This window comes from Dendrobium catenatum, unplaced genomic scaffold (assembly GCF_001605985.2).
Source record: "Dendrobium catenatum unplaced genomic scaffold, ASM160598v2 fragScaff_scaffold_134, whole genome shotgun sequence".
NCBI classification, from domain to species: Eukaryota; Viridiplantae; Streptophyta; class Magnoliopsida; order Asparagales; family Orchidaceae; genus Dendrobium; species Dendrobium catenatum.
The window spans coordinates 460,082-471,795 of NW_021318596.1; the positions used below are offsets into that span (position 1 = coordinate 460,082).

The 11,714-nt window shown below is 35.2% G+C and overlaps 2 protein-coding genes across 4 annotated transcripts; both read right to left on the reverse strand.

Moving 5' to 3' along the window:
* Positions 1–1,695: 1,695 nt before the first annotated feature.
* LOC110095280 (cyclin-dependent kinases regulatory subunit 1) lies at positions 1,696–2,676 on the reverse strand. Of its 3 annotated transcripts, none has more exons than XM_020820741.2 (4): positions 2,573–2,676; positions 2,392–2,463; positions 2,236–2,296; positions 1,696–2,129 (listed from the first exon to the last, which is right to left on the reverse strand). In XM_020820741.2, exons 2-4 carry the CDS (start codon positions 2,442–2,444, stop codon positions 1,968–1,970), a joined length of 276 nt encoding a protein of 91 aa, XP_020676400.1. In that variant the 5' UTR covers positions 2,445–2,463; positions 2,573–2,676; the 3' UTR covers positions 1,696–1,967. The 3 variants fall into 3 exon arrangements, with proteins under 3 accessions (XP_020676400.1, XP_020676401.1, XP_028556260.1); XM_020820742.2 differs by having other exon boundaries at positions 2,577–2,640; XM_028700427.1 differs by having other exon boundaries at positions 2,561–2,631.
* Positions 2,677–3,605: 929 nt separating this feature from the next.
* On the reverse strand, positions 3,606–6,155 carry LOC110095268 (pentatricopeptide repeat-containing protein At2g13600). Its single transcript, XM_020820729.1, has one exon. The coding sequence runs from the start codon at positions 6,153–6,155 to the stop codon at positions 3,606–3,608; it is 2,550 nt and encodes an 849-aa protein (XP_020676388.1).
* Positions 6,156–11,714: the final 5,559 nt, after the last annotated feature.

Genomic DNA, 11,714 nt, shown 5'->3' on the forward strand with positions numbered 1-11,714 from the left:
TTTAATACAAAATATTTAATTTTTACACCTAAAAATTGCTTTAAACAATAAGAAAACTGTCTCAAATAAAATCTAAAAAGGCATATGTGAGACATCACAAGTTACTACACACGACAATCAACAAAAACAACAAAAGTAGGGTGATTGTGATTGGAAGGCAAGAAACTTTAAGAACATTTACAAGCTTCATTGTGCAGAACTAAAGCAATTCCACATGAACATAAGAGGAAGTGGAAGTGGTAGTTAGACTTATAATATGCAAGTGTTCAACTAGACAATGTAATATTATAGTTAAAGTTTAAGATCATTATATGATTACAATTTATTTTACTTTTTTGCAAATAAGAATAAATGTCATTATATTTCAACATCAATTGCAATCTATATTTCCAAAAAAATTTGCATTGCTACAATTTCTATTACTTTTTATTACATGTGAATGCTTGCATATATCTTCACAGATATTTAAAAGATAACCAACATATTATGATAGTCAAATTCACCCACAAGAACTCACTTACCGATTCAAGAATCATTAATCCCCAAGAAATTGCAAAATTTGCCCAGCAAGATTAACAAGCACTATTTGTCCGGGCCTATCAAGTAGCTCACCCTTTTATAAAGCAAATCAAGGATTTCTCACTGAAATAGCAATTTGGCACTCGACAAATACTTAGATTGTTGTCTCAATCACTCTTTCCTAGGGCAATCATCATCATGCAAGTTCACTTGGCTCAACTATAGGAAAATACCAATTAACAAAACCCTCAATTCATTTTGTTGCAATCAAGAAATTATTAGGTGCAAAGTCTATACGTAGAGATACATTCGGACTCTAATAAAGTATTAACACGTGGAGTGAATGCATGAATATTTAATTAGATTTATTTTTTACTTTATATATTTAATGTGTCCATAAAACTTTAAGCCAAGCGCATCAAAAATACAAGTAAAACGCAGTAAAAAAAAGCAAAAAAAGAACAATCAAAACACAACTAAAGCGCAGATAAAACACACAAAAAAGTGAAGTCAAAGAGTACTCTACATGTCAAACTTTAAGTGGATGTCTAAACATATTTCTACGTTCGGACTCCACACCTAATATTTTCTCGTTATAGCCATTCAACCTAAAGCCTCTTCCTTTCACGAGACATCTCACTCAGCCTATCTTCTCAAGAGATTGGATTAGAAGACAATAAGATTCTTTTGTAAGCATAAAAACTTCCTTGTAACATAATAGAGGGAGAGCAAGAAGCAAATAATAATCATTTGCAATGACAATATCAACAGTGGCATCTAAAGGAAGATCAAGCCGAGAAATAGACTCCAAGCTCTATGATTTTCAAGGGAATAGCCATATTTAGCCAAAGAACGTCACAACAAAGAGAAAAAAAAAGCTCAATCCCAAAAATCTGTCATCCATTAGAGAAACAGTAGCCACCAAAATGTGCTTCTGAATCAATAGTCTTCAGAAAAGATTATGGGATGAAAGAAGATCATAAGAGAAGCCTCATGCAATGTGATTCAATATTGTATTTTATACTGCACATTTGAAAATATTTTCAAGCATGAAACTTCAAAGTCCAAAACAAAATGTTAATGGAACTTCTTGTTATGCAATCGTTTTACACAGTGGATGGGTAAACCTTACCTATCCAACCGAAGCCAAAATGGCATCAACGCAAGCATAAAGTATAAAAAAACAACAAACACAAAAATAAATAGCAAATTCTCCGATTACAAAGCTGTTAACAAAGACCGCAGATAGAATTTATATGTGAGTTTAACAGTACCAACGCTGTTGTTCTTTGACTTTTGTTTTCTCAGCCAAGCATTTTAACAAACTTAGAACGGCTACAATGAGCGGCTGAGAAACTACCAGACGATAACTTTGATCCTGAAATGACATATAGGCAGAGGGGTAGAGATAGAGAGAGTGATTGAAAATTCATGCAGAACAAGAGAGATCACTTGGCAGGCATCTGCGCTGCTGCGACAGCTGTCTGGTTCTCCTGCTGCTGCTGGTAATTAAGCGGCCTCCGGAAAAGCATGATGTGAGGCTCCGGGCGGTGAATAGCATAGTGAACCCATCCCCGGCTCTGCTGCACGCCAATCGCTCGCCATTCGTTCTGTCGCATCCAAAAACAAAATCAGCCCGCAATAATAGATGATCCCAACTTTAGCCAAAGGATTTTAAGATCGAGCAACTCTAATAGCAAGAAATCTAAAAATTACCTCAGAAAGAAGGCGATTCTTGGGGAGCAACTTCGCTACTTCCGGAGGAAGGACGACGTGCCTGCATCAAGCAGCAATAAACCAGTAAAAACACTGGATCATCATAGATCAGATCCAAAACTTATCTAGCAAACAATAATATGGTTGGGAACATGCCTGTACTCATAGATGTCGTCGAAATACTTCTCCGAATACTGAATCTGTCCCATTTTCTTGACGGATTAGCCTCTGAAGAAACACCCGTAAATGACGTTAGAACGCATAGTGGAAGTAAAAAAACTCTATAGATCCATAAACACAATAAAAGCAGCGAGTGATGAAAGACAGGCAAACTGACGATCGATCGATCGATGCTTTGGTGATGGAGATGACGCTCTCCAGTAGCAGATTTAGGGTTTTGGTTCGGAATAGAAGATAACAAGATTTAGGACGCCGCTCTCGATATAAATAGCGGCACCAAGTGGGGCCGGGCGCGGAAGCGAAATGTGCCATTTCGAAATTTGAATCGGAGAAAGCGTGGCCGTTGATGTGCTCGTTGAACGGTTAGATGTTACGGCGTATTTTTTTATTATCTTGGGACTGTTTTGTGGCGTATTTCAAAAATAAATAAATTTATATAATCTATACTATTTATTTTAAAAACATATTTGAAAAAAGTTTTCTTGGTACTTTATTTTTAGTTAATAGTCATAATTTTAATTAATTATTATTTAAAAAATTTCTGAAAAAATATTAAATTTTACTAATAAAATAGCTAAACTACCTCCCCTAAACAGATCCATGGTCTCAATACGGTTCAACCGGTCGAACCTTGAACCGCTCGCTCTACCGGTTCGTTGCCCGGTCCGGTTTTCACAACCTTGATTTTATCAACTAATTAATTTATTAAATTTAAAATTATTCATGAATTACATTACATTGTTATTGAGGCTTCCTGGGACAACTTTAAACCAGTATTTTTTTCTATTTTTAATTTAAAATTATATCTATGCTGCAAAATAATTCATATGCCTTCGGGCATAATATATGCAAGGAAAATATAATAATTGTTGCAGGAAAAATAATATTTTTGAACATTTCCACTGAGTATTATTAATTTTTTTATTTCAAATAAATGAAAATTATTTTTATTACAGCTCTGATGATGACAATTGTCACCAAGATTTTTACGAAAAAAATCTTGAAAATGCGAAAAATCATGGGATCTGATCCAGTTTAAATGAATCCGCTATTACTTGCAGTCGAGTACAACGAGTAGTTTTTAATATCCACACCAATTCTCAAAACATTTAATTTCTTCACAACTATTCTATAACAGTATTTACAGGCAGATGTAGCCGCTCCAAGTGGACACTTAGTTACCTCAGTTTCTAAACTGTATCAATCATCTCATCTTGCGTTCTTATGTGCAAAGACAGATTCTCCACCGCAGCATAAATTTCACGAGCTCGAGTGTGAGAACTATCATTGGCAAGAAACAAATGAGTTTGACCCTTTTCCTCAATCCAACTCCATCCTGGGCTCTTATGCTTTCCCATATTCCTAATAACTGACCGTATTCTCGCTAAATCTTCCATTCGTTTAGCAGTAGCATACAGATTTGCCATCAGAACATAGTTACTAACATTATCTCCCTCTAGCTCAATGAGCTTATTTGCTGCAATTTCACCCAACTGAAAATCATGATAAACAACACAGCCACCAAGCAATGCACCCCAAATAATGGCATCAGGTTCCATTGGCATACTCTTAATAAACGAGAATGCTTCAATAAGTTTTCCAGCTCTACTATGAAGATCTACCATACATGAATAGTGCTTTAGGTTTGGTCTTATATGATAAGTTTCCATTACGTTGAAGTAGTGAAGGCCTTCTTCAACTGAACCTACATGAACACACAAAGACAGAACTGATAAGAAGCTGATTTCATCAGGTATGATTCCATCTTCCAGCATTTCTTGAAAGAGGGCAAGACCTTCTCTTCTGAGCCCATGCAACGCATATCCTGCAAGTAAAGTATTGAATGATACCAAATTGTGTGATGAAATCCTTTGAAAGGAAAGGGCTGAGCGTTCTATGATTCCACATTTAGCATACATGTCAATGAGTGCTGCCCCAATATGAACATCAGTGTCATAACCGCAACGAATTGCATAAGAATGAGCTTGTTTTCCTTGTTCCAAAGATACCAATCTGGAACAAATAGGAATGATCATCCCTATAGTATATATATCCGGCTTTAAACCAGTAGTTTGGAGTTCAGATAACATTTCTAGAACAAATTCATTGTGCCCATTCTCCATGCAACCGGCGATTAATCCATTCCAAGTAAAGATGTTGGGCTCAAATCCATCGTTCCTCATTACGTAAAGCAACTCCTGGGAGCGGTTTCGTCGATTCGCCCGAGCATAACCAGACATCAATAAATTCCATGTCACCAAATCTCTTTCAGCCATGTTATGGAAAATCAGCTCTGCTGACTCAAAATCAAAGTATCTGCAGTACATTTCAATCAACTTATTGCACATAAAAGGATTTGAATTCAGTCCCCTTGATATTGCATATGAATGTATCTCCTTTCCTTCAGCCCATGCAGCGCAAGCTGTGAGAACACTGCCCAAAGTAAAGGAGTCAGCTTCAATGCCTTCCTCCTGCATTTCTCTAAAAACTTTCAAGGTTTCTTCAAAGTTTCCATCATCACAGTACCCGGAAATTATCAAGTTCCAGGAGATGGTATCAGCCGTTACCCCATCAAGTTCCATTTGATAAAATAATTCCTTGGCCTTGATCAAGTTGCCATTCTTACAATACCCATCAATTATAGCATTATATGAAACCAGGTTCCTGACTGAAGATTTCAGAAAGATCTCAAAGGCGCTGCCCAAATCTCCGCATTTACTGTAAACATCAATCAGTCCATTGAGAATGAAAGGATTTAATTTGAGATCATGCCTGATTACATAGCCATGGATCTCTTTACCAACCTGAAGAGCCTCCAATCTGCCGCAGCAGGGCAAGACACTAGCCAAAGTCTGAGCATTCGGTTTAAAACCATTATCGAGCATTTGACTTAGTAGCCCTACAGCTTCTTCATCATAGCCATTCTGAGCAAAGCTTGCAATAGCAGCACTCCATGAAACAAGATTGGGCTTGGCATCACCACATGACTGCATTCTCTCTAGAAATTTCAGGGATTCGAAAGCCATCCCACTGGAAGCAAAGCTAGTGATCATACAATTCCATGACACACAATCCCTTTCTTCCATCCCATTAAAAACCTTCAATGCCTCATCCAAGGCCCCGCACTTTCCATACATGTCAATTAGGGCATTACTCACGTATATATTTGAGAGAAGTTTTCTCTTGAGCAAGAAACCGTGAAGCTCTCTCCCTGGCTCAATAAAACCAATACCTCCACAAGCCTTGAGGACCACTGGAAAGAGGAAAAACTGTAACTCCAGAACAAATTCAGCAACAAAAAGTTCGTGAAATAGGAGAAGAGCTTTCTCATTAAACCCATGCTCGACGCAAGCATTGAGAATGCCAACCCACGAGTATATACCTCTCTGAGGCATTTCATCGAACAGCTGGCAGGCATCCAAGAAGCTGCCGCATCTGCCATACATGTACAGCAGCCTTGTTTCGAAGAATTCGCGGCTATTGAAAAAATCTCTCTTGAGGGTTTGTGCATGGATTTGGCGGCCAAATGTAAGGCGGCAGCAGCAGTCGATGGCGATGGCATAGTTGGAAGAATTTGGGTGAACTGGGAGAAGACTTGGTTGGTTTGCAGGAGATAAGGAGGAAGATTCCAATGGAGTGTGATTGCCAATCTTACAATTTAATTTGGATTTTTCGAGAATGTTGGAGTTTTGAGAATTTACTGAGGCCGGCAAAGTGAGCAGCGGTGTGTAGGCGGCCATTTTCGCTGTGGCAGCCCAACCGAAGCTCTATCACGTCATAATTTTTTTTTTTAATTTTGAAATTATAAGGTATGAATTATTTTGTCACTTCAATTTGGTTGCCTAAAAAAAAAAAGAATTTATATATCATACAAATATATGCCCGCTTTATTTTTATTTAGAAAAAAATAATTAAAATTGTATTTCAAATGAGAGTGCCTTTATTATTGAAATATTGATCATTGTTTCATTGATCTAGCGAATGATTGAGCAAGAAAGTCGCTTCGACTTCTCTCTTCAAAGGATCGTAAGTTTTATTTGGGTCAGCTTTTCTACCGCTTTCTACAGGAGCTTTTTAGTACAAAATTTCTTTGAAAATAGCCAAATAAATACTTGTCAAAAGCTATCTTAAACTAAGCCTTAGCCAACTGGGGAGGGTTTAGAATGCCTGAACGCAATCCCTTCCAGGCATCTCTATTGTGATTCCTTCACCAAAACTCATAACAAAAATTTATTTATGTATATTGATTGTAAATTTATTATAAGGAAAATAGCTTAGCTATTATGGTGGCATAAAGCAAGTTTAGCACCTTAGAAATTTTTGGAAAAATAATGAACAAGTAACAAAAAAAAGGGTGGAATATTTATATAGAATTTTTAATTATTTTGATATGTTTTAATTTCTTTAAGCTGATAAGTTTTGTCAACACGATAAGAACCTGTTGATTGGTTAGTTCTGACTATGTTGTACCTGTTAGCATGGTTTAATAGCAGCTCAAGGGAGCATCTAATGAGGCTTAATTGCCATAACATGGGGTTATGGCAACATATCTCTTATTTTATATTAAAGTTAATTAAAACAATTAAATGGGCCATTCAATTAATTAGCCTATCCTTAATCTAGGAGATTAGGATTAGGTTAAGGCAAATATATGCAGGCTCAGTTGATATGGTATTGAATTTATTGAGCTTGATTTGAGAGTTTTGTCATTCGGTTTAGGCTTCGTTGGGGATGACTTTTTTAATGATTTTTAAAATTTTTTAACTAAGACTTTATTTGGGACGGCTTTCTTACTGCATCTTAAAACAATTTTTTAGTACAAAAATTAATTAAAAAATTCTTCACAAACGAAGCCTAAGAGCACAACTTTCTTTCTGTTTTTTTTTTTTAAATAATTAAAAAAAAGCTTTAAGAAAGGTATATAAGTTCCATATAAGGGTAATTTTTTTATGATTAACTATATTTCAGAAGAGGTTGTGACTAAATAAAACTCTTGATTAAAATAATGATAGTATTTTTATTATTTTAAAGTTTATATCGAGGATTTGATCTTAAAATTCAAATTTAATTAGATTGGCTCAACATTGGAGTACTTGATTTTGATATAGAAGCTAAATGAGAAAAAGTAGGGGCATTAGATATCTAATAAGTTCAGATATGCTCAAACTATCATATATTGGCCTTTAATATTTTAAGATTTATTTTTTGTGTTTGAGTTGATCAATTTATTTAAAAAATTAGAATTTCTATTTCTCCAACATAAAATTGAGAAAATGTCTAAGAAATAGGGTTTATGATGTAATAATGAAAAACAACAATCTCAAATCCTAAATCTTTGATGAAATCCATCACTAGGGGTGTAAGTGAGTCGAGCCAACTCGAGCTCAAACTTGAGCTCGTTAGTAAACGAGCTCGAGTTTCAGTTTGATGACGCTTAGCTCACGAGCCGCTTGAATAATTATTAATATTTTTTTAAATAATTTTATTTTATTTATTAAATTTAAATATTTAAAAAAATTAATAAGAACTGCCTAAGTTTTATTTAAATGTAAAAAATTGCACCTTTTTTAAAAATCCCGTCTAAGATTTAAAAATTCCGCCTGTGGCTCACTAGCCGGGTTGCGAGCTGGCTTGCGCTCGTTTACAGTGGGACGAGCTTGTGTTTGAGCTTGTCTTTTGAGCTCAACTCGAGCTCGAGCTTGAGTTCGAGTTGACTTTCTGACTGATGAGCTGAACTCGATAAGGCCTAAACTGGCTCTACTAGACTCGTTTACACCCCCCATCCACCACTACATTGCAAGGTTTTGAATTGTAAGGGTTTTGAGCTCCCCTCTAAAAAGATGGGCCTTAATTAATTTTCTAGTTTCATCAACAACTAGTTATTAAATATCAAGCTGACATGAGTAATACTAATATTAATAACTGATGCACATATTTTCTATGCATTTTTACAATGGCTTAGATCTACTTTGTATCAAGCTGCATTCTCCATAAATATTTCTTCATGAAATAGAGAGGTTAGTGACAATGGATATTTTAGAGCATATATACTATTTCTCTCTATTTCTACTAATTTCCAATTCATTTTGATTGTTCAAATAGAGTAAATCAACCCAATTTTAGTACTTGGCCAAAATAGTCTGTGTAATGATAATCAATATTCATCATTTTTAGTACTTATGCAATTATACACTAAAATAGCATCATTGTATCATTGTTCTATTGGGTTTGAGGATCATAAACTAAAATAGCACATTGGTTGAAGTGCTCCCTTAAAGGTATATAGAATATATGTAATTCGTCTACAATAAAAATATTATAAAGATTCAAGTCACATTGAAGATACTAAAGCGAAGGGACAATAGTCAACATCTCATATGATAAAATAAGAGTCGAAAAATGAAAATTAAATATAGTTTCATAATTTGGAATCATACTTTCATTAGATTCATTACTCTGAATGAATCTTTTCCGAATGAATTAGTTTTTGTATGCTTACAAAACTAGTGTCATCCGGTCTGACTTCTAGATCTCTATTGTCATCCTTCAATTTCAATCCAAAGAGTATGAAAGAAAGCTAGGGAAACCATATTCAAATTGCAGCCTCATCTTCACCCTAGCACCATTCCTTCTTGTTTAGAATAGTGTTGAAAATAGAGTGGAGGTTAATTTTGATAGGATATATTTGAGGAAGATGAATCATGTCAATAGGATGTGTTTCAGGAAGAAGAATGATGTCGATATGTTACATCTCACATACACAGTGTTTCATAGCATTATAGTTGCCCACCTTGTTGATAAAGAAGGGCTACAAATCCTTGGAATGGAGAGCTCATATCTTGCATGCATATATTGTATACACCGATGCTAAATAAAAGGCACTATCTTGCACTCATACAACCAGGTTCATCTTAATAAGGCCCAAAAGGATGTTATCTCATCTATAATATAGAACTTTGCCTCAATCTTAAGGTCGCCAAACTGACATAATGATATAACCAGGGATCTATTGAACCTTCTCATTAAAATCATGAAACATTGATTTCTCATAGCACTACTTCATGGTGTTGACTAACAATGTTAATAGGCATTTTTCGATCCACCAATATACTGTTTAAAGAATTACCATATATTAGTTTTGTCGTAGATAAAGAATGATTATGATCAATCATCTCTAATAGCAAATCATCATCATAAAAGGTAATAGTTAGCATCTCATTAGAAATGCATATCTCCTCCATCTTATATTTGATAAAATGAGATTGAAAAACCTCAAGTTCAAGTACAACTTGACTAGTCTCATGAAACTCAAGAGAAAATACGTCATAAATGAAACTCAAGAAAAAATACGTCATAAATACTCATAGTGTGAGCAACTTTCTAAGATGAGCCAAAAAATTATAGTGCCATAAAGATGAGAAGTTTAAGCTATTTTCTCTTTATCTTGATTCAATTTCATAATAATAATGTTTTCTTGCTTCTCTTGAGCTGTATGTTTGGTTGCTTGAGGCGGGACGACTTTTCATTCCTAATTTTCGATTATCCAATTTCATGAGTGGATCAAATATCTTCTTTGAGAAGAATATCATTTTCTTTAATATCAAGATCTCATTATTAAATTTTAAATATGGATTTTATTAAAATTTATGTATTATTATGATCAAATAATGGTTCTCCTCCACAAGAATCACTAAAAATTCTCATAAATACAACAAAAACCACCATTAAAAGGCATCATTGACGCTCCTTCGCCATCATCATCATCTTCTTCTTCTTCCATGTTAAACTAATTAGATGAAGAAATCATGCACAAGGAAACATCATGAACATATACAAAGAGCTTTCCATTTTTCATTAAGAGATACATCATACTTTGATGCAATGCTCATAGATTTCTTCAGCATGAGCTTTATTTAATACATATTAGGGAAAACTTCATATTCCTTTGATTAAGTTCTTTTCTTTCTAGCTGAGATTTTGTTTGGGATGACTTTTTTATTGTTTCTTAAAATAACTTTTTAGTAAAAAAAAATATAAAAGTTATTTTAAGAAGCAGGGAAAAAGTCATCCCAAACGAAGCCTAAGACTTCATACTATTTTGCCATAGCAACTTTCAACATAATATTATCTAGATATCAAATATGTGAATTAATTAATGAAAAAGAATCTTCATTATCTCAAACATTGGAAGTGACTATGAAATTTAGATCTAGGTTTCATTTGAGACGACTTTCTTACTACTTCAAATACTTTTTTATGCAAAAATTAAAACTTTTTATATAAAAAATTACTTTAAGAAACAGTATGAAACCGTCCAAACAAAGCCTTATTCAGATAAATATTCACTATAGTGTTTCAACTGGCGAGACCCCACAAGATTTTGACTTCTTGACCTACAGACTACAACTTGAGAGGATAAAGGGGTAATGGTTGCGATCATTTGGCTCATTTGATCTCAAAATTTATTGATGTATTCATGTTTCACTTTCTCTTTCATTGGATCAATTGAAGAACCATCAAGAGTACGTGTGTCAATTTCGGGTCATGGGTCGGGTTCGGGTCGAACTCAGAGAACTGACCCGACATTAATCGGGTCAACCCTAAACCAACCTGTTTTTATAAACGGGTCAGTTTTCTAGACCATAACCCAACCCGCTTCGAGTTCGAGTCAACATGACCCGACCTATTTCAACCAAATCTCGTGCCTCTATTCAGCCAAATCCCGCCTTTTAAGTAAAATTTTTTGCCAAATCCCACGTTTGCGGGCGCTCGATAGTGGCAGCGGGCAGGATATATGTGACATACAGCGTTCGGACAGGTGTGTCAGTGTGTCACATGTAGCAGAAGTGGTTACGCGGGCAATGGGCAGGCGGGGCAACGAGGACAGGTGGGCAGGCTACGCGGCTCGATGCACGCGGCAGCCAGGGCAACCAGGGCTAGCGAGCATGCGAGTTTTTTCAAGTCATTCCGTGTCATTCCCGGGTTTCAGTGTCAACCCGAGCCCGACCCAGTTTTACAAACATGTCAATTTTCCAGACTCGAACCCGACCTGCTTCAGGTCAACCCAAACCCAAAATTTTTGGGTCGAGTTCAGGTCGGGTCCAATATTGACACCCCTAATCAAGAGCCTAGATAGAACCAAGATATTCAATCTGATTTGGCTCATGAAGTGGATTTTTGAATAATAAATTGTTTATTTTTTTCATTACTTTTATTTTTTAATAATAAATTAAATCACTTTTAAAAATACTAAACCCTAAATTTAAATATTTTGAGAGTTTTTTAGAACAATAATAAAC

What these genes read in the sequence shown, in the direction of transcription:
- LOC110095280 (XM_020820741.2), bottom strand. Translation starts at nt 2,444, where the DNA reads ATGGGACAGATTCAGTATTCGGAGAAGTATTTCGACGACATCTATGAG. An exon ending in GACGACATCTATGAGTACAG is followed by an intron (nt 2,297 to 2,391) that starts GCATGTTCCCAA and finishes TGCTTGATGCAG; the next exon opens with GCACGTCGTCCTTCCTCCGG. An exon ending in AGAATCGCCTTCTTTCTGAG is followed by an intron (nt 2,130 to 2,235) that starts GTAATTTTTAGA and finishes TGGATGCGACAG; the next exon opens with AACGAATGGCGAGCGATTGG.
- LOC110095268 (XM_020820729.1), bottom strand. Translation starts at nt 6,155, where the DNA reads ATGGCCGCCTACACACCGCTGCTCACTTTGCCGGCCTCAGTAAATTCT.